General features: G+C 39.9%; 1 protein-coding gene and 1 long non-coding RNA gene across 7 annotated transcripts in view; one reads left to right on the top strand and one right to left on the bottom strand.

Annotated features, from left to right (window-relative positions):
• Positions 1-782: 782 nt before the first annotated feature.
• On the bottom strand, positions 783-5,132 carry LOC135578524 (uncharacterized). Of its 2 annotated transcripts, none has more exons than XR_010470240.1 (2): positions 4,898-5,132; positions 783-4,567 (listed from the first exon to the last, which is right to left on the bottom strand). It is a non-coding gene; the product is annotated as an uncharacterized LOC135578524 (long non-coding RNA). The 2 variants fall into 2 exon arrangements; XR_010470241.1 differs by having other exon boundaries at positions 4,911-5,132.
• A 239-nt stretch (positions 5,133-5,371) lies between these two features.
• Positions 5,372-24,779, top strand: part of RANBP9 (RAN binding protein 9) — a 39,718-nt gene continuing 20,310 nt past the window's right edge. For 2 of the 5 annotated variants that reach the window (XM_065052326.1, XM_065052324.1), the window contains exons 1-2: positions 5,390-6,068; positions 14,318-14,429. In XM_065052326.1, coding sequence (XP_064908398.1) covers positions 5,630-6,068; positions 14,318-14,429 — 551 coding nt within the window. In that variant the 5' untranslated portion in view covers positions 5,390-5,629. Of the gene's footprint in view, positions 6,069-14,317; positions 14,430-24,779 lie in introns of all 5 variants that reach the window. The other 3 variants (XR_010470237.1, XM_065052325.1, XM_065052323.1) reach the window with 3 other exon arrangements.

The raw sequence follows: 24,779 nt of genomic DNA, 5'->3' as shown, positions 1-24,779 counted from the left end.
TTTCTCACATGTAAACATCTATTTTACTGAAGAGCCAAGTAAGCGAAAGAAAAAAGCACGACAAAACTCCATCTGCGTGCAATTCCCAGAGCCTTAGTCATCTTACTTCCTGATTCTCCTTTTTGGCCTCCTTTCCCTTAGGGCCCTCCCACCTCTATAAACACCATAACAATAATTATCCCATCAGTGGAGACTTAAACATTCTTGACATCCTAACATCTAACAAGTACAGGACATTTCACAAAGGCTTTCAAGAAGTGGGTCAGCTTGACACATCCCATGTGTTTCTGAAAGCCCGCAGTCTTTGAGCTTGCTCATCTATGGTAATGGGCACCCTACCAATGCAGTGACTGGGAACAAAACACTGCCTGCTTTGTCAGGGGAACTTTAAAATGTTTACCCAAAGCACCTAACTTGTAAATTTCCATCCTAAATATCGTATAGACGATGTCCTGTAGTGCCCAGCCACTCAGCAATTTCCAAACTCGGTGGTTTTGTGACCCACCTGCCCCTCATTAATTAAAAGGGGACTGGAAATCCTCCAGCCTCTGGCAGGAGGCATCCTGCCCACACACCCAGCCAGACCAGGGGGGAGAAGAGGTGCAGGGTGCTTTGCTCTGCCAGTGTCCGGAGGCTGGATGATCAGCTCTTTTCTTATCGCACTCCATCTTTTCCTGTCCCTCACTCTTACTTCACTTGCTTACGTACCACAAAGGGACTTTTTAGTTCAGGTTGATCTGGCCAAACGAACTCCTTTACTGCAGAAATTCTGGCCACTGTGGTTTGGTTGTTTTTTTTTCTTTTTTTTTTTTTTTTTTTTTTTTTTTTGTTTTTGTTTTGGTTGGTGCTTGTTTGCTTGTTCTGGGGTTTTTGGTATTGTTTGCGGGGTGGGGGCAGTGTTTGGTTTGGTTTGTTTTTTAGTTACTCTCCAAGGATTTTTTCTTTATATTCCAACATTCAAATAATGCCAGCTTGCTTCCACCCTCAGCAGAAATCCATGGTGACTCAGAAATGGATTTTGACCCACTAGCTGAGAATCACTTCTCTAATAGTGTTATGGTTTGGTATCTGTTTTCACAAAAGTAATAAACCAATGTGTCTCATAATATTTTCTATCCCGCCCTCCGCATGATTTTGTCTTGTGAATAAAACACATTATATTCTTGCTTGGAGGGCATTTTATTTCTGTGATCATTTTGACATTTTAGTTAGAACACGATACTTGTACAGTAGCCAAGACAGCAAAGACTATAAAATCTTCTATTTATGATCTATCCCGATAAACAAATTTTCAGTTCTCCTTAAACTGCCTTTTAATACTGGGCAAAGAATCCCCACCTGATGAACCAGAAAATGATCAAAAATAATTGTTCTTCAGTGTGGAAAGAGGATATGGTAAAGAGCTATTAATAACTTTGGAAGAAAAACATGAAGTTAACTATGATTAAGCTTCAAACTCATTAACAAAATGCAAATAAATTCAAAGAAACAGGGCTATAGAGATTAAATTTGGTGAGATTTTGTACAAAGAGTAGATCATACTTCCATAAAACTTGGGGTCCCCATAAATCACAGTGCCCATGTACATCCTAGAAAGGTAAGAACAGTATAAAGAAAACAAGCCTGCTCCTGCTGTGTATACACACTGGTGTTCAAGTACCAAAACTATACATATATACATATATATATATATATATATATAAATACCACAAGTGAAGCACTGGCAAACAAGAGAGATTTCTAATCACTCTTGGTCTAAGATGATAGGCACAGGTAGAGTTGACTCATGCAAAAAAATAATTTCCTTGAGTGGATTACTAAGTTTCATAAAAGCAGAAGCACCATGCTATGTGTGAACAATACGGTAATACTGTAAATTGCAACTTGATTACCATTTGATTCAACCAAGTTAATAGCTCATGATGGCCTATAATTCATATGTGATTGATTTTGGCAAGTCTTTCATTTGTCAGTTCATCAAGCCTATCCTATATATGAGCAATTAAATTAACAAGAAAGAAAAAATAGTCCAAATAGTAAAGGGCTCAGCAAAAAATCACCCAAGTGGTTTGAAGAGATCTATCCTTAACACTGTTAAAATATCATAGCCTACTTCTTAGTGGGTTTTTTTTTCTCACTAGGACCAGCAATTCAGCATAGTAGGTACAACAATAAATAACAGACTGCTGATTTCCAAGCAGCTTCTTGAAGCAGGGAAAATTAGTTCCAAAACAGTTACAAAGAAACTACGCATTGGAAAAACTTAAGCAGGAAAAATACTAAAGAACAGCAAACAGTTACCATCACTACGAACAGGAATATATTAGATTTCAGAGAGAAAGAGGCTGGACGTTTGTCAGGCTGGCAGCCGTAGCATATGTACTAAATTCATGTGTCACTAGGAGGCTCGGTCCTACAGGGGGACAAAGGAAATACACAAAAATAGACTCCCAAGGAGAATCCTGCCTGTGTTTCTCGATGACAACCAGAACGCTGCTGGCATCCCTGGCACAGATGGCCACAGCCCACCTACTCACTCATCACAGAGAGCAGCCAACACAGGATTCAGCAGTTAAATTAACCCCAGCAACGTCGAGGCCATGCTCTGTGGTGAGAAGAAGACGTGCTTGTGCACTCAGGAAAGCTTTATCCTTATGGCTGCTTCCTGGAGGGTGTCAGTCAGGGGCCGCTCACCCCTCTCCTCTGGCTGTGGGTTCCCCAAGGACAGCTGATGGGTGCACCATAAGCTGATGCCCATGCAGCACGTCTGCCTGGGGAAGCTGGGTCCTGGAGTGATGGAGGGAAATAATCACCTGCACTCACATTAAAACCCCTGTCTGACATGTTGACACCGTGTTGATATGTTCAAAAAGAGGCCAAACAAATATCCTCAGTTGCTGGAAAGCTTGGATTGCATCTTCTCTTCTTTGGGTGAAACAGTCACTAAAAGTACACAAATAAAAAAACAAGCATACAGAAGAAAATTTCTGCATCAGAAATTAGGCCTAACTAGACTTTTCTGCAAAGCAAAATAATTTCTGGCTGATCCATGTGCTGAAATTATTTGAAAGCATTAAAAAAACCCCACCCTAAAACCAAAGAGATTTTGGTGGAGATGGAAAACAAAGAGCAGAATTCAACAGTGAGTTTCTGCAATGGCAGAAGGTTAATGACAGCCTGCTTCAGGGCTCTGTTGCATGTTGCATATTGCTGCTGTATTTACCACTGATTTAGAAAGAGTGCTGTACTGTAAGATAGTAAAATTTGCAGCTGCCACAATTATTTCAGCTAAGCAAGACAAGAGAGGACTGTATTGAGGGCGAAGACCTAACAAAATGGAATGGATCATGTAATGATGAATTAAGTCCCATATTGAAAATGCAAAATAATGCATGTGGAGAGGAACCCAAGTACTGCTGCTGAGTATGACAGGTTTTAATTCGTTTATGTCAACTGAAAAGCAGAAACTGGGCTTTTAGGTAAATATCCGTGTGCTATCTCTAATCCTCACAAAGCTGTAGTCAGAAAACAAATAAGCTAATAGAACACAGAGGGAATAAATAACATACTGGTTAATACCAAGTAATAGAATATCTAAACATAAAGGAATTTATTTTCTCCTCTGGCATAGTATACAGTACATCCTACCTCAGAAAAAGTGATATGGATGAATCTGTCTGTGGGCATGTTTGGGGGAAAAGGCTTTTATAAAAAAACAGTATTTTGATAGATTTGGATTATTTATCCTAGGAAGATAGCAAATGACAGGACAAAAGCAATCAGGGAATAATGTCAAGAGTTAAACACAAAAACACCTGCTCTCCTGTCTTACTGTACAAGAAACAGGAACTTGATAGTGGCAATCTCAAAATGGGTGACATGAAATATTTTTGCATGGATGTTAAATGAGCCACGACTTAGTCAGTAGCTATGGAAAAAAAAAAAATCAAAAAAGAGTTAAGACACATCTAAATTTATGAACATAACAATAACAAATATGTTCCCCAAACAGTTCATGTTAGCCAAATACTGTATTTTTTTAAACTCTAAATTAAGCTTCCTTGTTTGCAACAATCTCTAAATCTTAGAAAGCAAACTTAGATCTAGTGGGAGATAGCCTACCACTGCCAGCGTAACCGACCCTACGGCATGATTCAGCACGTGTTTTGATGTCCATCCCAGGCATTTCTACTCTTGTAAAGTTTGCAGCTCCTTTTGATAGGGTATTTTTAGATGACTGCATTTTGCTCAGCCATAAATGCTACTAGCCATCATGGCTAGTCCTGTCCATGTGACAGGATACTTGGGTGACTATAGGCAAGAAACATTTCGCTTCTTACAAACCTTTGCAAGTATCACACCTGCATTACCTCAGCAGTCATTTCACACAGGTGAAGCATAATTAACCTCCTCTATTTCCTGCTTCTGTACTTGTTCTCCAACACACCAGCAGCTGGAAGTGGTTTGTGAAGCATTCAATTTTTCAGGTTCTAGACGTGCCAGTGAAACTCCCTTCTGATGTTTTTGAAGTCATGCTTGCTTGTTTGTAGACGTTTCTCTTCCATTGCTGTCATGTGAAAATATTAGTGCACGCAACTCTTATTAATCGATGACATTAATTATACACAAAAATATTGTAGGATCATAAAATCAGTGTCCTGAGCTGGAAGGGACCCACAAGGATCATGGAGTTCAACTCCTGTCCCTGCACAGGACAACCCCACAGTTCACATCACATGTCTGAGGATGTTGTCCAGTTTCGTATATTGACAGGCTTGGGGCCTATCACTCAAAGCATAAAACAAAGGAGGAAAGAAAAAAGAAAAAAAAAAAAAGGAATAATATCCCCCCAGGCACACCATTCTGTTCGTCCCGTCCCCCTCAGCAGAGTCATTACCAAGCTCTCCCACCTCCCGTGGGCAGCGCTGCCCCGGTCTCTGTAGCGCTTGGCTCCCGTCCCCTGGCGCGGCCCGCGGGCAGCGAAGAGGAGCGGGGCCTGACAAGAGGCAGCCTCCCTGCCACCCCAGGCGCGACGCCGGCCTGTCGCCATCGATTTTCTCCGCCCCCCGCACCCTTCCCTCAGCGCCTCGCCAGCCCCCGCCTCCCGCCGCCACCGCCCTCGCGCCTCGTCGCGCACCGCCCAGCCTCGAGCCTGCCGCGCGCGGGAGGGGGCGGGCGGGGCAGAGGCCGCGGGCTCAGCTGACTCGGGGAACGCACGGCGGCGGCGCCTCGCGCCGGGGCTGGACAGAGCGCGCGCGCGCGCGAGACGGGAGGAGGAGGAGGTGGAAGAGGAGGAGGGGGGGACAGCCAGCCCTGCCGCGGCGCCTGGCGCGCGCTCTCCGCCCGCCTCGCTTCCGCCCGGCGCCGCTGCCCTGCCCGCCTCAGTCGCTCCCTCCGGCCGGACCCGGTTCCGCCGCACCCCCGCGACGCCCCCCGCTCTCATCGGGCAGCTCTCCGGGCCACGGCCGCCGCCGTCATCACACCCCCCACCCCGCCCCCTTCTGAGACGCTCCGGTTGGGGGTGACCCGCACCGCAGCGCCCGGGCCTGCCCGTCGCTCCGCCCAAAGGCCCGTCCGGTGACAGTCGCGACCGCCGGAGGTGGCGGCGGAGGAGGAGGCCGGAGCCGGGATGTCCGGGCAACAGCAACAACAGCCGCCGCCGCAGCTCCCCTTGGCGTCTGCCGCTCCCCCGCCGGGGATCCCCTCTGCCGCCGCCGCCAACCCCGGCCCCGCACCGGCCGCCACGCTCCTGCTCCACCCGCCGCCGGCCACCGCTGCGCCGCCGCCACCCCCCGCCGCCAGCAGCGGGCCCGCAGCGACGGGGAGCGGCGGTACCGGCGCGGCGATGGGCCTGCCGGCGGGGAGCAGCAGCGGCACCAGCGCCCCGGCGCCGTTCCCGCACGGCGACCCGGCCCTGAACGAGCAGGAGAAGGAGCTAAAGCGGCGGCTGAAGAGGCTCTACCCGGCCGTGGACGAACAGGAGACGCCGCTGCCCCGCTCCTGGAGCCCGAAGGACAAATTCAGTTACATCGGCCTTTCCCAGAACAACCTGCGGGTACACTACAAAGGTGAGGGCCGGCCCGGGCCGCTGCGACCCCCCGGACCCGGCGGGGCGCGGGGGCCCTCCCTGGGCCGGGGTCTGCGGGCCGGCGAGCAGCGGCCCGATCCCTCCGTCGGGCAGTGGGCACAGGAGTAACAATAACAGGAAATAACACACGCTCCTCTCTCTCTCTTCTCCTGTGTTTTCTGATACCCTAAATTGCCGGCAGCGTGGAGAGATGGGTCTTGTTTTTTCCTTATTTCAGCTTTATTTTGTCTCCCCTCCCCCCGTTTCTGTCGCGGTGCTGGGGAGGAAGGGGGGTAGGGCAAGGGGCCGCCCCCGCCTCCTTGTGCTTCTGGAGTGGGCATTATGTAAACTCCGAGACTTCCTCCATGGATTCAGGTATCACCAGAAGGTTTGGGTCTGAGGCAGGAGAATAAAGGAGAATCGGCATGACGTGTCCTGTTTATGGTAATGAGCAAGAAAAGAAGTGGCATTTTTTTTCTCCCGAGGAGAGCAAGGGTTAAATGGAGTTAAGAGCAGCAAGCGTTAAGCTATTAAACACGGAAATGATGGGAGGGGAAAGCACAGAGAAAAACAGAGTTTATTTTTAAACTGTGAAAAATGGAATTAAAGTCTTGCCTAACTGTTGTACAGACTACAGTGATTTCAGGGAAGGAATGACAATAGGTTTTTTATTAGTAAAGGTGCTGTTATAACTTTGCGCCTAGGCTTTTAATAGTTAAAGTTACTGATTTTCAAAGAAAAGGTGAAAATCGGAGTATGCATTTGTATAAATCAGTAAGAGGCAATAGAAGAAAAACTTGTGTTGATTGTTATGAAATGTCATGAAAACTGGAAACATAAGCATACACTCTGACCTGAAAAAACACAGACACATCTGGTGTTCTAGGCCCAAGTCCTAAAGTAGAAGTGTTGTGGATTCGAAACCACTTCTGAGTTGGCTGTGAAGAACTGGATCTTTTGTCAGTCTGTAGTAAAATGAACGTAATGGGAGGTGAAACAAACAAACAACCTTGCAATTACCCTTTCTTAGAGTTTACAGTGAAGAAATTCAAGTGAAATCTTGATAAACATGTTACTATTTAATCGGAGAAGGAAAACGGCAACACAAACACATGGCAGGATTTGGCTGCCGTGAAAGGATTAAATGTACTTTCAGAGACTTTTTCTTTTTTTCATTGAGAGGCTTTATTATTACATACAAAGTACTCTGTTGAAAATTCTAAGTTTAATGCACCATACAAAGATAATAAAAGAGGTTGATGACTATAGAGCAAGTTTTTGGGAGGCACTGAGTGATTTAAGGACATGTTATTTAATACTCAACTTTGAATTTCCTGGCTTTTGTTCAGTGTTTTATGACCTTGTATTTTTAGAAGCGTTTTGTATTTTGTGGTGCATAGTGGTGGTGTGGTTTTTTGCTTTTTTTTTGTTGTTGTTGTTAAATCATAGCTTTGTGGCCATCAAGTCTAGAATTTAGAGAGAGAATCTCCCTGATCTGTTAGTGTAACTGTACATTTTCAACCTTTATTTGTGCTATTCCTGTTTTTCCTCACTTCTCTCCTTTGTCTTAGTGTTTTAAAAAAAAAAATTCATTACCTCAAAGAAATTACAAGAGGCTCTGCGTGTTTCTGAAGTATAGGTAATATGGGAAATACTATGGATAGTCTACCAGAAGTCAGAAAGCACAGTTAGTAGTTTATAATAAAATACCTTTACTCTAGCTCTTAAATAATAGTAAGTGCTGAAGGTTGAAGTGTTCCTAGATTAGTCAAGAGGACTGCAGAAAGGAGAGGTGCCAATATAACATGAATACACTTTTCTTTCTCCTAACTGCAAATCTGAGTGGATGGCCTCTGAAGTGGCCTGTCTATCCACCTGGTAACGAAGGTGGCTGTTAGGGCAGCCCCATGTATGAGTTACCAGCCTTGTACCTGGAGTTGCTAAGTGGGCTAAGGAATGAATGGTGGCGTGGCATTCCTACCTGTGAACTGGGGGAAAAAACATTAAAATATCTACTGCCTTTTCTCCCTTCTCAGTCTTTCAGCCCTAAGAACAAGATAAAAGGGAAGAAAATGAGGTTCCGTGAGGAGAGTAAGGGGAGATGGCAAGTAAGAATGTGCTTAGCACTGTGAAATGTTGTTTCTGCAAGTCAGTTGCAAGTGGAGGTCTCAAAAGAAAGCATTCAAAGTGTCTTCTTGTGGAATACTGGCACGTTCAGTGCTTCTGAAGTTATCTAAGTAGTTGTGGAAGGATGGTAGATGTTTTTGTTAAAAGGCAACTTGAATCGCACATTGAGCACAGATTAAGATCTGTTGTATTCTTGACCAAATACTCAGGGAAGGGGGAGAGAAGACAGATCTGTCCAACGAAGCCAGTAATCACAATTCTCCCATAATTTTCTGTTACTCCGTTATAGGTACCTTGTATAGTTAAACTTTCTCTGCTGCCGTCGAAGATTTCTGGCTATAGAACTGTTTCTGGAGTAAACTTCCTTCTGTTTCTGACTGATAGGAGGCAGAAACTGGTAACATCAGTACGTTCTTTCCGCTGTGGATATGTGGGGATACTTGCCTCTGAAAATATGGATGGGGGAACAATCACAGCAAAAGCTTTCGAAGTCATTTTTTCATGTAACTAGCTTCATAATTTGAATGTGCAAGCAATGACAGTTTTCTTTCATTGGTTTGTGAGGCAAATAATGGTCCTCTCTGTATAATTGTCCTCTCTATGTATGTAATGGTCCTCTCTATGTAATTTTGAAGATTCCTTTCATTTTCGTGCATACCAGTGGACAACTTATATGGAAACACAAGGTGCAGTAGACATCTTTCTACCCATTGCAGCTGTGATGCTTTGTGTACTGTGTTTCTGGACCTGGAGCTTTTTGCAAGAAGTCTAGAGAATTCTTAAAAAATCAAAACTGCCACAAAACCAGGTGTTGATCAAGCAGCGATTTAGTCTGTTTACTTAATTCTCTATATAGTGCTCTATAGGTGCTCTTCTGCATTCTCTCTCAGAATCACGGTGTTACTTAAAAAGAAAAGGAAAACATATGTGGTGAGGTGCTTGAAGGGAAAACGCATTGACTGGTGTGATATTTACCAGAACAGGCTAATTTCTTTCCACAGTGAGCTATTCTGTTATGCTTCTGCGAATTCTGACTCTTGATTAGGAAGCTTTGCCAAAGTCTGGATATGAAATACATACACATTGGCATCAGTGATACTGTAATATATTAAAGGTTATACCCATGGGTATTTTTGTGTTTTTAGATGGACAGACATACATTTCTGTGTTGCTTCCAGTTAGCTATGCAAGCTTATAGAAAGCTAACACTGTCCTTGTGACTGTTGTTTATGGTATATATATATGTAAGAGAGACATGAAAAACAGTGTTGGACAAAAATGTGTAATCTCAATTTTAATATAACAGCTCTGAGCTGTATGTAAGTGATAAAGCACAAGGGTTCAGACAAGTGTGTGCTACATGTAAAGCAGTTACCACACAAACTGTGTAGCTATTAAGACATATTTTAAAATATTCCTACATATTTCTAAAATATTCAGAATTAACACATGGATCTTGTTGAAAAATGGGGCTTTCATAAATGCTATATGTAATGTGAATGTTCCACTAGACAGACTGGTTCAGTTTCTAGTAGATTTATGCCATATAGTATAAGGAGATAAAAATACAGACTCAATGCGGATGGTAACTGTGAAAGAAACTATATAGAGAATTAGGTAAACAGACTAAATCATTAGTAATAAAATAATGGAAAGTCCTCTAGTAGCTTCATTTAAGTTAGTCTTGTGATGATTGTGCAAAATAAGCTAATGAAAGTTATACAATTTTGAGGCGGCTGCCATTGTGTGAACTTTTTCTAATGTGTCACAGGCCAAGAAATCTTAGCCAGACATTTATTTACACTGAATTTTCCTTTGAACTGTCTCTAGTGCCAAACTAATAAAAATGTATTTTTCAGTACAAACTATGCTTCCCAATTTCTATAACAAACAGGATTCTGTAGTAATAGTTCTGTGTTGTCATTCAGTGATACAAGGATGAAATCAGTTTTTGTGGCAGAAAACACTTGAACTGCATTCAGTATAGTACGGTATGCATGTTTTGGGCACCTTTATAGCTCCAAGATGTCTTGCTTTTTTAAACTGGGGAAGAAGTTGAAGTAAAATCAGTAATTTGCACACGTCTTTTTCTTGTCTCAGTGAAACTTTCTCAATTAATTCAACAGAAGATTAGGCTGTGATTATTTTATTTTTGGCAGTGTGAGCAAGTCATTGAACCACCTGTTGGAAATAACTGCATTTCAGTTTATATAAACTTCATTTAAGGACTGAACTGTATAAACACGCTTACCTTTGTCTACGTAGACACTCCCATTGACTACTTTTGAACTATTTGGTGCATATGCATTACATACTTAGATTTAGGCTGAAAGATTCTATTTCTGAAAGCTGAAATGGCTTCTCCAAAGATGGTTTTATCTGAATCTGCTTTTTTGAAGCAGGTGGAATTTAAATTTAAATTAATTTCAATTTAATTTTGCTAAATTTTACTTTTAGTAAAAATCATCAGCGTGAATGAGTGCTTAAAAAAATAAAGCTGTACTCCTTAAGCACGGTTGACTCATGGTTGTTAAGCACTTTTAATGAAAGCCCAATTGAAACCAATTCTGTTAACTGAACTTCCCGATGATCTGGTTTGCAGAGTAAAGTTCAAGCTTTGTACACCTGTTTTCCCTTTTCTGTCCCAATGTATCTGTTTGCAGAATTCTCTTTTTAGTGCTGAAAATGATTAATTTTTATAGTATTTATTAAACAACACTAAAAATATTATTTTAAATACTTTAACCATAGCTTTTGACTATGAATGAGCTCTGTTCAGGGCACATGGGGCCATGTTCTCATGAACTACTTCAGGCATTTGGAACCTCCAGTTCAATAGCTCAGAGTTGGGTGTCAAATTTCCTTTTTATTTCCAAGCAAGGAAGTGGAGATTCAGGTTAGCAGGGAACGTGGCAGCAGTATGTAATGTCAAGCTAATGGGCCACTCAGCTTGGTGGACATTAGTGACAGTGGCCATAATTGAGTGCCTATAGAAAAATCTAAAAACATGTTGGGCATATGTGGTGTATCTGTGTTTCCTCCCTCTCAGTTTCCAGCCATTTTAAGCTGAAAGATATCCTGAGCTGAAGGCAGTTTTTCAGTTAATTGCTGTTCTAGAAGCTTGTCCAGGATCCACTTCAACACTAGCATCTATAATATTCTTTGGTAAGAAATTCTGGAGTTCAACTATGTGTTCTGTAAAGAGCCTCTTGTTTTAAAGCTGACTGATAACCACTATCTCTTGACTCCTCATGTAATCCAACATAGCTTGGTAGTACTGAAACTCTCAACTAGCATATTGAGGCAATGTAGAGATGTTTGGAATACTTGGAAGTAGTTAACTGCTTGATGGTGTTGAATTTGCTGTTAGGAATAATAAGCGTGTGTAAGAACAAATAAAAGCAGCATATATGAGTAGTAAAATCCACAGGAGATCATATTTAAAGGACAGCAGTTCTAAATTTAGGCTGTCTTATGCTTTAATGTGATGAAAGTAGTTTTGGGCACTGACTTCCCCAAGCATGTTTCTTCACTGCATGAAGTGTTTGGCAATACTGGTAAGGGATCCTTTTACTTCTGCCCCTGTGTCAACCTCTCACTTGCAGCGTGACAGCTGTATGTGCCTGTGTTGTGAACTGGATCAGAGAACTGATCTGTTGCTTAAAAAAAAATCTGGTAGGTTTCTTAAAGCCTCATCAGCTAATCAATCTGTTTCAGGGTATGTCCTTGCAAATAGCTGTCTGGATTGGGGAGGGGTTGGGAGAAGGTGACTAGTTTCAGGAAGAGGTGCTAAGAACACCTTAAATTGGTATTGTTTCCAAACACTTAGATGTGATTTCACAAAACAAAGTCTGCTGGGTAATAGATGTGCATTTTCAATAATTTTTGGCTGGTTCCTGCCACTTCAGTCTTCTATGTGGAAAACTTGCCCAAATAAGGAGCCTGACTCAGACTGAAGCAACACAGATTGTCAAATGCATGGAGTAACCAAGGGAACTTCTTTGCAGTCTATTTTAAAGTAAAAACCTAAGGACATTTAAAAAGAAAGTATGTTTCCTTCCCCGCAACCCCCACTCTTAACTAATGCATCAAAATTTAAGGGATCTCTCAGGAGCTTAATGTTCTGCCCATAAGTTTTGGATGGCTTTTAGCTGAAGGATTTCTGCGTACTTGGAAATAATAATCTAATTTATAGTGGTGAATTAGTGAGCTACTAGCACTTGAAAATGAAGAAAACTTCTGGAAACTGTAAGGTTATATACTTGATTATTACCTTTGTTGACACAGCCTGAGAAAATAACTTAAAAATGGTCAACAGGAAAACATGCATGTCATCTTGTGTATGGAAGAGTAAATTAGTCTTTTTTCCTCATATGAGACTTCTGAAAACAACATACAGAAGGTAGGTAATAAGCGTAATATTGTAAAACCTGTGAGGTGATTGAAGGATCTTCATATAAATTATTTAGTAATGACATATTGAAGCAAGTAATGTATTTGCACCCAGAGAAATAAAGTAGTTGGCTACTTGCCTTAAGGTAGTAACATGTTGAGGTGCACTAGTTACATCAGAAAAACTTGGTAGGTTAAACCTAATCTCAGTAAATGAAGAATTCATGCTGTGCTGGCAAAGTTTTGAATGCAGGTGCAGCAATGGTGAAATGGAGGGTTCTCCTTGGCTGAGTATATCCCGTTTGGTGCAAGGTAGTTGGTGCTAACTCAACAGGCAGATAAGCATTTACTGTTTTACCAACATTTACACTAGAGAACTCCGTACAGAGGTGCAGGAGAGTAGGCCAGCTGCGCCTCATCCTTTGGCCTGGCTATACTGTCATTTTCCCACAGTTTCTTCCTTGCTGTATGACCCAACTTGCTGCACATGAGACATGATTAATCTGTTCCTGAGCAATACTTCCAGTGTTAATGTCAGTGGAAGGAGTGAGGTTTTTGTTGTTTGTTTGGTTTGGTTTTTTTTGGCATACACAGATGAATGGCTGTGCAGGTGCAGTAGGCCACCCTGTCTGGACTGGAGGTGTTGGCTGGAGTGCTGCAGCCCGAGTGATTCGTACAGCACACTCAAAACAGTCATCTCTTTTCATCATGCCTCAGATCCACGTGGAGAATGAGCATGGGATCTGTGTGAATTATGGTAATGACAATCTGTTCCTGGTTACCATCTTATTGAAATAGCAGTTGCCAGGATCTGATACACTTTCCGTCTTGCTCTCTTTTTTTTTTTTTTTTTAACTGTCTTCTGACCCGATGTGTGACTTTCCACACAATAATTGAGGCATTTTGGTGTGCCTGGGAGAGGCTGAGCTTGCTTGAACAGGTTGCTGCTAAAGCAAGTCATCTGGCCAAAAACGGTCTTCCAAGTGCCTGTGGAACAAAGGGCTGTGAAGAGGATGATGCATTCAGAAGAGTTAGTCTTAGCAGAGTGCAAGTGGCTCTCTGGTTTACATTGAAAACCCCCAGAGTAGATACGAACTGGCAGTGGACATTCTTCTTGTGGTGGAACTTATACATAGTGAACCTTATAAGAAAAGGGAGTAGGAGCTGCATTAGCTCTGTTGCAGGCTGCAACTCTTAATGCTGTCCTGAAATAACATTCAGAACATGGAAATAAATTGTGAGTTGAATGTTCTATGTAATGACTGATGTTTATTCTGAAGGACACTAGAATTAAAGTATCTTAACTTGAAAATTCAGAAGCACTAAGCATTAGGTTAAACTCTATGTCATGTTTCAGTCTATTAAAATGTGTAAGCCCTGTGCATTTGAGAAATCATACAGGTCTTTCAAACCCAGGTAGGCTTTTGTCAATTATGTTACTTACTGTGGTGAAAACTTTTTTCCAGTTTTACTTCAAATAATTGTAGAACCTTTTAGAGTAATATATCCAGAACTTCTCATAGCATACGTAGTTGCAATACAGGTGCCTACAATGAAAACTTAATTTTGGGAGAAAATATTCTAGCATAAAAATGAGGGTGATTAGAATATTGTATATTGTTTACTCATTACATAAGCCTTCTGGTTTGAGTAATTGGTATGTGTATCTTTGAGTTATCTGCAATTGTCTAAAATACATTTTTCTTTTTTTTGAATGCAATTTTTTTTCAGGTCATGGAAAAACTCCAAAAGATGCTGCTTCTGTTCGAGCTACCCATCCTATACCTGCAGCCTGTGGCATATACTATTTTGAAGTTAAAATTGTCAGTAAGGGAAGAGATGGGTAAGCATTGAGTGCATTATTAATTAATTATTACTTGAATACTGTCTTGCATCATCTTTCAGTCAACAGATGTCTTTGGTATCAAAACTTACTTTCATGTTTTACCACTGTTTGTATAGCTTAATTCTTTATTCAAGAGAAGTTGCACTTTGATATTTCATTGCTTTAATGGAGCTGATTGTGGTATATATTGTCAACAAATCAGTGTACATAATAAACACCATAACAACATCATCTTATTTTCTCTTTACAGAGAAGTTAGGGTTTGAATGACCATAGTTTGACTTGAATTTTACCTTTATAGGTGTTATTTTTTGGCTGTATAGGTTTACAGACTTACATGTAATTTTTAGGAAGTTTTTAGGGTGTGCAGCAGACCAACTGACCTCCTCAGTGCAGTCTTTTCATGGATGTGGTATCAACTTTAAAACAAAGTTATTCCTAAGGCTATTTGTTGGTGAACAGTAATAAGAATAAATGGAAATGTTCTGAATAGGTGTTTGGGAATTTGTCACTCTATGGAAGGAACAAGAGTTGAGTGAATGCAGCTGCTGCTTCCCAAAATCTGTCTGAATTATGAATTTGTTGAAGTCTGGGTGATACCATGATTTTAAGTCTACTGAGGCAGATATAATCTTACCGGGAAAGTTTTGAAGTGCTAATGAAATCTTTGCAAGACCACTTTAATTCCTTTTCATCTTTCACTGCTTTTGGTAGAGGTTATGTTTTAGTCCTGAGACATTAATTATGTTCCCTGTGTAGTACTACATAAGGAATTATTTTCAATATGCTGTAGTATGTACTGTGATTGTACTTCAAGGTTCTGGTGAGGATTGAATGTAATTGTCCTAGGTACTATACAAGCATGTTGCAGATGGTTATGTCCTGCTGTGAAAATTAGTTTTGAGTGAATGGAACTATGTCATAGCTCTTTGGATGAAATTCAGTAACTTATTCTGTCTCTGAAAGAGTAGCTTCTCAATACTGCTGCTGTCATTTATGAGTTTGTTATCGGTTCTATTCCCAAAAGTTATCTCTGGGAGATTTCTTTGCTGTGAAAAGCTTATGTCTGTGTTTGCTTTTGTCACACCACGAGCACGTAATTGTTTTTATGTTGAGAAGATAGAAATTAGTGTTTCAAGTAATGTTTTGCTATAAGTTTTAGGAACACATTTTGTGTGGTTTTGTTTTTTTTAATTCTTTAAACATTTTTTAAAAATTGTCCTGCTGCTCTCAGTTAAGGAGAAGTTCTTATTGTGATTTGTTAGTGATACATATATCTATTCATTAAATGTATTTCTGTCTGCTTAGTATGGAAGTTAGCTGTTTTGAAATAGGGGATTTCAAAAGGTATCCGTGTGTGTGGATATAATTTTACATAGCTCCTCTAATACTTTACCTTAGACCTCTCTGTGTGACTTTTTAGTAATTTCTATTTTAGCAGGCCACTCAGGGCAATCCTACAAAAGTAGAAAACACCTTTGAATGAAGTGTTTAAAGGTTTTATAGTTCAAATGGTTGTTTGTGGGGTGTACATAGCTAAGACTTGTGAAGTTGCTTAAAAATTAGAGGGGTACTTTTTTTAGTTAATGTTAATACATATGGCCTTGTCCTTGTTTCAGCCTTGTGACCTTTTTTAGTGTCACTTCATAAAACATTAGCTGCATAATGAGCTGAGATGTTCATTGTGTCATTGTAAAAGATAATATGAATGCTGGTGAATACTGTGACCAGAGCCAAATGCAAATGTAGGTTAACTGGTAAAGAGCAGAAGTCAACACGTGGAGCCTCACTGGATGTGATGTGTGTATCTCTAGACCCTGTTTTCAGGTCCAAGGGGTCTTTGCCTGGATGCAGTGTGAATCTCTTCCAGTTCAATGTTACGCTGCATTCAAACTAATAAATTCTGCTGTAATAAGTAAGCTGGGGAATTAAATGCAGAGATCTATAAGCTGGTGTATGGAAACCATTTTGTGTCGGATAGGACTAATTAGTTCTTTCTCACTGCCTGTTATGTTTCACCTGACTAGTTCCAGGTATATTTTTACCATTTTTTTTTTCTTCTTTGCTTGACGTCTTGCAATGGGAACAAAGTTCAGGAAGACCATATCTGTAGAGGACCAGCATGTAACTAATAGGGTCAATTGGTTAAAATGTCTTACTGTTGCCAGAGCATCTATTCTCAAGGCCTTGAGCCTAGCTGTGGAAGCACTGTAGCTGTATCTTATAGCACTATTTATAATAAATCCTAGACTACCTAAGGCAACTTAGATGTCTTTCTGCAAGCTGAAGTACAGCTTTCAACTTTCATAAATGTCAATGGGTAATTTAATGGTGTTTATTTGGGGTTCCCTTTGGTAGTGGCCTTTACTATTTATATATATATATATAAATAAACTGAGAATAAAATATTTAGTCTGTGTATGGTGCTATGGGGCAAGTCTAACAGCGTTCTTGTTTGTGTGCTCTACTTAGCACAACTTGCCTCAAATCATCAAAAACTTTACTAAAAACCTAGTCTAGGAGATGTGGGGTTTTTTTACTACTGTAGCACTTGATGGCACTCTTCCTGGAATATGATCTTGCCTATAAGATGCTTCTAGGCATTATGGACACATGTAAGCCTGCTTTCATGCTTTCTTCATAGGAAGTAAGAAATGGGTGTAGAGCTTGGGTCTTGCAGAGCAGGTGAACAGTGAAGTTGCTTTCTGATATCTCAATGAGAGGTGACTGGGCCACACAGCAACTGATGGTAGCAGATGAGAAAAAGAGAAGTCAGAATTCAGGTTAATAAAAGTAATAAGGTTGAAATATCATTCAAACAAAAACTGTCTTGGTGTTTGTACAGTGTTTGGCATGGAGAGTCCAAAGGTATTTATGTGCTGCTACAGTACAGCTGTGTGAAATAATTACCTTAGATATTTAAAAACTTTGGTTGAGAGTACTAACTGGCTGTCATGTTGTGCTCTAAATATTTTCTGTTCTTTATGTCTTCAGTTTTCTTCATTAATTTCTTTTCTCCTTTTGCAGTTTGAGGACCTCTATTTATTTATGTTCTGTTTTTATACTCTCACTTTGTTTTGTTTGGGAACATTGTGGACAGTGATGTGAGTGATTGGAGATGATAACAGTAGAAGAGTAACGGCTGTAAGAATGGGGAAGTGTGCCAAGGTGATGATTAGAAAGCGTGGTAGGAAGAGAAGTATTAACTGCAATAAATTACAGCTGCATCTCTATTGAAATCTCCAGTTAATTTAAAAATAAACACAGACATATATGTGTGTCAGTTAAAGCAGAGTATTGCAGCAAGTGCTGTGAAAAATTCTGATGTGACTGAGGAAGCTAAGCATAGTTGTAGGTTTAAATTAAACTTTTATAAGCTATTAATGCAGCCCTCATTAGTAATTTACCTATTAGAGAACTAGAAGTAACCAGAAGTAACTTACGTATGTTGTGTTCTGTAGTTTCTTAATACAGTACTCAAGGGAGTGAGAATGGCATGGCATTGCCATTTCAATACAACTCTCTTTTTAGTTTCATCTAAATTTCTAGAATAGGAGCTTAATTGAAGTGAACTACATTGGCCATCTAGGAATGGGAATGAACAAGAGTGTGCGAAGTCCCATGGACTTGTGATTTGGAGTTATAAGCCTTAATCTCTAAATCTATTATAATACTGTACTGGCCTCTCACTTTCCAAAAATGATCACCATGGTGGCCATTGTCTTCGCTACCTAAATATATCCAAATGAGACTTTTTCCAGTCTCTCTAAAATCTTGATTTCAGTTTTATTGTACTGCTTTTCACTGAATTTTTCCACTTAAATTTGAGAAGAAACTTCTTCTCAGTGAGGGTGACAGAACACTGGAACAGGCTGCGCAGGGAGAGGTTGTGGAGTCTTCTGCTCTGGAGACATTCACAACCCATCTGGACGCCTTCGTGTGTAACCTCACCTAGGTGTTCCTGCTCCGGCAGGGGGATTGGACTAGATGATCTTTCGAGGTCCCTTCCAATCCCTAACATTCTGTGATTCTGTGAGTTCAGTTGTGCTTGTCTTTTACATATTTAGGTTCTCTGCCTTTGTGTAAAGAGGTAATGCATCTGCTTTACTGTCCCACAGTTAATATTTTCTTGCGAATGCCAATTAACATTTCCCTCTTTTATACAACTAAAGATACTTGCATGGTACTGGCATAGTGTATATAAACTACAAGTCCCATATCTTTGTGCTGTTGCTTTGTGCATCCTTCTTTAATGGTGAAGAGTCTTTTACAGTCTCTCTTGGTTGAGAGTCTGTGAGCTTTGCTGTAGCCTTGGCTTGCACGCTTGGGCATTTCATACTGGGCACAAGCATACTCTGCTTCTGGTTTCCAAGGGGCTGTCTCGAGGATATCCACTGGCTACCTGCCTTTCAGAAGCAAATAACCTTCCATTATTTCATGTTATAAACAGCTTACATGTGAGCAATTTACTGAGTGATCATCCATTTCTACATTAATTCAGTCTTAGGCTTGTTGGTTCTCTCCCAGTCATGGCAATGGTTTTTGAATGTTTACAATTCTTACTCTAAACTGTAGTTTGAAGACTTTGTGGTGGTTTGGCCATGAGGAGGAGCAGCTTCTGAACACCCATTGAGTTCACTTCCCTTGTCCCAGTTTGTGACTGTGTGAGCTTCATGGTAGACCCAGCTGTGTAGCTCATTGTCCGAAAGCTGACCTCAAGAGTGAATGAGTTTTCAGCCAGGTTCGGTCCCCAGTATAGCTGTTAGTATGACTTTGTGAGAAGCTATGGTGGCAAAAGAGGAGGGAACTTAGGGCAGAAATGAGCATCTGGGCCCAGGATGCTGGGAATGCTACTTTTGGTAATGGTGCTACCATATGCCCACTTAATTTTAGCTGAAGTAAACTTTTTGTGTTTTTTTAAGTTTTTCACCAGGAGAGACTTTGTCTGTTTCTTTCCGAGAGAGAATGAACTTTTGGGGAAAAGGCCTTTATCTTTAGTGTCTTGAATTTCTGTCCATTCTTTATCTTATTGATTTGTAAATACAATTGCTAGCAATGGGGAAATTGTAGTAATGCCTTTTACTTCTAGAAAGTCTTTACTACTTTGAGCACAGATTCAGAGGATGTATGCTTAAAATGCAAAATCCTCTCAGCAGATGTGCCTTTTTTTTTTTTAAGGAGAATGAAAACAAGTCTTGGAAGTGGTAAGCCATCTAGAAGAAAAAATGAATGCTAAGTTTAGAGAGGATTTTGGTCTTTTAGCAGATAGCGCTTAGTTTACACTTCTGTGAGCATGGTTGTTTAGTCTGTAGTGTGGTTATACTGATGTAGATCTTCAGGGAATGCTATATATTGTATGTGTAAGTTCTGCTAAATCTTCTGCACTGAAATAAAATCTTACTACAGCAACTTGTGCAGGCAATCAGCATGCTTTTGGTAAAGCAGTGTTAATAAGGCTTTGGACACCTGTTGGATTATGGCTGGTTTTTAACACTGACCATAGAATCAGTCACCTGTTGTTTTGGCAGTATATTGTAGTACATGTTGTGTATTTGATGAAGTGGGTGAAGAAATCAAAAAGGAAAAACTGTACAAAACAAACAAATACCAGGAGGATTTAGTTTGAGTTTTCATGACACTTGTGCCTGAGCTATGGTAGTGCATTTGAGTGATATTTGTGAAATACAAATGCTCTGTTGTCTTCCAGAGCACATATGTGTTAACTCTAAACAGAAACCATATCCTTTTTTTTAATTACAAATTGCTTCTGTTGCAGTAAGTTCTTGTTTACAACAAATATAAATCAAAACATAGAATATAATCAGTTGCAGGTTTGTTTGTATGTGTTTTGTGCACTACTAATCTAATGTAAAAGCTTTGTGGAGTCTTAAGACCTATTTTTATAGTGTTGATATGTCCTCAGCAGTTATTTGTTACAATAGCAGGTGTTTGTTACGACAACATGCAAACTTCACTCAGTCTCTGTTTACCTATGTCTTGTGGCATTATTAGCAGAGTACTTGTGCATAGGGTAGAATCTGATTAAGTCTGAAGTGGCTTTCTTGCCTTATTACCTTCATTTGAATTGCTGCAGCTGCAAGATTGCAGTATGAATCAGCAAGGGTATATTTTCTTAAACTGTTGCAGTTTTTACCTGAGTATAGGACACCAGACATTTGACAGAAGTGAACAGCAACTAAACATTATTGCCTATTCAACTGTTCTTTTCTGACACTATGGTCCCCAAAAAAGCTTTAGAGCTTATGGAGAAATGTCATGAGGCAGAAATTGTGCAACCTCAGAAAGTGAGAGGGATGTCAGTAGATGGGAGTCTTTTTAGCAACATTGCAGGAATCATAAGCAAAATGTTACAGGAATAACAGTTTCAAGCACTATGCAGGATGACTGCCTGACTTTTTTTCTTTCTCCATGTAGAACTGGATTAATCTGAAACCTGGGTTTATCATGTTCAAAATACTGTTTCCTTGGAAACATTCCATAAAATTAAACTTGTTTTCAATTTGGAATGAAAGACTCAAACTGTCTATGGCATATTTTGAAACATTTAAATAGAGAAAAATTTAACAGCTCATTTCTTATTGTGATTGTGCAGACAATAAGAATCTTGGATTAGCATATTCCTACAAAATTTTAATGCAGGGTAACTATATTAAAGATGAAATTTAGATGCCTTCCTAGTGTACTGTATTTCTGGCATTATAGCATAGTGTCAGTGAAGACAGTGTAGAAAACTATAGGAGAACATTATTCAAACTTTTTACATCCTTGCAAGTCAGTCAGTTGTGAAGGTCCTTTAGAAGATCATGTCTTAAAATTTATACTGTTGCAGTTTTTTCTTCTTACAGCCTTTTCTGACATACAAACTTGATAGTAAAACACGCTGCACCTGTTCTCTAGACTCCTCTTCTCAGTGCCAGTTTTACTTTTCTTAGTAGTCAACGCATTAGAAGCATCAGGATGTTTTCAGTTGTGTTATTTCTAGGTGTAAAGATCTGTTAGTTCTTGGACTTGGGTTTCTTACAGATATTATGGTAATTTACATTTTAATGCTGTAGGGTTGAAGTTGCTTTTTTAAGTATATGGCGGGCAGGTGATAAGGTACCAGGTTGATTATTTACTTTCCTGATCACCAAACTAGACTGGATTTCACAGCATGGTGTAGCAGTTCCCCAGGTTATACTGTCGTTAATAGAACATGTAGGCATGGTGAAAGTCAGAAGGAATTTACCTCTCTGCAGACAACCCTTTGCTAGTGAAATCTCTGTATTAGGGAGGGTATTAATTTTTTTCATTACTTAAAGCTATGCTGAATTATTTTACTTGCCTTTACAAATACGGTATGGATTTTTTTTTTTTTTTTAACTAGATAAGTGGCTATTTAGTACTTAAATTTATCTTTAACCACTAGTAAGCTTTCTGGGGTATCTGTGATTTTGTATAGTTTTTGAGATTCTGTTCCTCTTCATGGAGTGGGTGGGATAAAATATAATTAACCTGAATTCTGATTATCAGCTTCCATATTGAGAGATCTTCCATACATCTTCAAAACAGTGGCTAAAAGATCTAACGGAGCAGTTTCAAATAAAAATCACAATTGTGAATCTTTTATATTAACTGCTTGCTTGTTTTTTTTCCTCTTTCCGTATGTTTTAGCAGTCTCCAGTTCTGTAGCACCTCCTATTGCTATTTTTTCCTTCTACGTGGTGCTGCTTTTTTTTTAAATTTCTCACGGTTAGTCTATTCAGGCATCCAAGTAGAAACTTCAAGCTCTAGCAAAAATGTGGATTTAACTCTTTTACTGGAACTACACTCGAGAAGAAAATAGTTTTTGTGAGCTTGCTTGTTACACATTTCACTACAGAGGAGCCTAGGCTTTTCAGTGTGTGTTAGTGGAAAAAAACAGGTGTCATAGTGTCTGTATTTTTGACACTGACCTTTCTTTTGCTTTGTGGCAAAAAGTTGACTCTTCAGCAAACTTTAAACTCTAGTTTTGTAGTATTCCTAAAAACTTCTATATGACTTGCAGTTGTGAAATATAAACTAGAAGATATGCTGAGACATTGAAATGGTAATCTATATCTTCAATGAACTGGAAAAAAGAATAAATACATACTCTTAATTTTTCATTTCAAATTGTAAGATGTGCTTGCTTTCTTGGTCTTTAATACTAATTTGGCTACATTTGAAATTGGTTTTCAGGCATAGTCTTTTATTTCAGTCTTTCATGCATTGATTTCATGTATTCCATGAGTGGGTTTACACTCTATTTGTAACTTTGTGAGCTCCTGTAAGACTTGATCACTTTAATGAGGTGATGAATCCCAGCCGCTGGGACTGAAATGCTCCAAGAGAGGCTTCTTAATTCAGAGTGTCCCAGGCCACTTCCATTTGCTCTGGTGAGTGATCTTCCCACTGCAGCAGCCAGGGATGTTCGTGGCTGGAGGCACCCTCTGTCCACAGGTAGAGAGGGAAGTGAGGAGGGAGGTGGCATCAGAACCACACCATTATTCACCCTCTCCGGTCTCTCACGCCACGCTGTGTCACGTCCGTTTTTGGAAGGTGCTACATGTCAAAGGGAGCGTGCTGCTTCCTTGTGTTGACACCTCTATTTCCCCAGGGCTGCTGTTACTGTGTGACACAGTCTAAATGGACCTGTTCTTCTCGTCTGTGGCTGTCTCCCAGCCCAAACCTGTCCATGTGACAAGACAGCAGGAAATGTATCATGAACTGACTGAAAACAGCCCAGACCTGCATTGCACCTGGGTGCTGATGTTGTCCGCTTCTTGTACTGTCCTGCGTTTCTATCATGGACTTAAGAAAACCTTAAATGTATAGCTCTGCCAGTGTTTTTCTCCTGATTCTGAGACGCGTGATATGTGAACCTTAAAGAAGAAAACAGGAGGACAATTTATGTAATTCCTCCCACTGAAGCAAGTCTTTTTGCAGACAGTGACTCTGGACCTAAATACAGGCTAAGCTTCTTTAAAAAACAAACAAAAAAAGTGGATTTATGCCTGTGAGGCTTACAGGTGCCGGGGAGGAAAAAAAAGTTAACATCTAGTAGTTTGGAAAAATACAACTCCTGTTGATGAATTTTAGAGCATCTAAAGCTTCTCTGTCATAACACTGTTTCCCCCCTCAATTTATAGTGTACTATATCTAATTGAACATGAGATAAGCTATCCATCAACTATAGCAAATAATAAATTAACTTAATTGATGACCCTGTAATTTCACTCACTTCCAAACTATAAATTGTAGCCATTCCTTTCTACTTTTGAAAGATGTCTATAATAAATGTGTTAATTATTTGAAATGTTTTAATCTAACTTTACTTGCATTGCTATTAATACCACATCTCCTTGATGAAATGGTGTTAACATTCCAAGTAGTTTTAAGTGAATCCCAGGGTAAAAATATATACTGTTGAACATCTGTCTCCTTACTGAGATGATGTCAGTGCCTAGTGCCTTCTAGTCATTGCCAGTGGGTAAAGAATCCTTGTTTCCAGCTGTATTAAATACAGCAAGTCTGCATTTACAATTGTTACTGAGTTAAAAAGAAGGCCCAGAAGACAGGATATGTGAGGGGGAAAAAAGTAGGCAGTACCAAAATGTTACCTAGATAATGATTTTCTATCTAGCATTTTACATTTTTCTGTAACCCCAATCTTGTTTCTGTAAGACTACTGAAATGAAATTTTGACTGGGGTGAAGGGGCTTTTAACATGACTCATATTGAAAGGCTTTTTGCAGTCATTGGAGTCCATTAAGTTATTTTAAATTATTTTAAGAATTAAATTTCCTTTCTTTAATAAATTCTCCTTAACAGGAGACTTTACAATAACGTATTTTCAGTCTTTACAAGAGAATCCTTCATGCATCAAACTCCAGACTATGCTTATAATAATTTTGCTTTTATTGTTTAACACAAAATCAAGGGGTTTGCACTTGTTGTTTTAATTTATAATTGTTTTGTTGACTCTGCTGCAGTGGTGCCTCAGTAATATAATTAGCAATGCAGCAAAGACTAATCCTTCTGTTTGTTGCCTTTGGCTTCAGCTCTTCAGTATCTCCAAATGTAGTATCTGCTTTATATGTTTCTGAGGTTTGATTTCATGTTCTTGGTATGTTTGGAGGGAGACTATGACGGGTATCATACCTTAGAAATTATCAGAGAAGGACTTTGTAAATATTAAACATAGAAATTATTAAGGTAACTGTTGGAAGTGATCAGTAGAAAAAACAAAGCCTGCTACATAGTTAAGCATATCACTTGCTCAGTTTCCTTCTATATTAAATGTATTTTAAAAAGCAGACAAACCTG

The sequence above is a fragment of the Columba livia genome, chromosome 2, assembly GCF_036013475.1.
Source record: "Columba livia isolate bColLiv1 breed racing homer chromosome 2, bColLiv1.pat.W.v2, whole genome shotgun sequence".
NCBI classification, from domain to species: domain Eukaryota; kingdom Metazoa; phylum Chordata; class Aves; order Columbiformes; family Columbidae; genus Columba; species Columba livia.
This window is presented reverse-complemented; position numbering and strand designations above follow the sequence as displayed.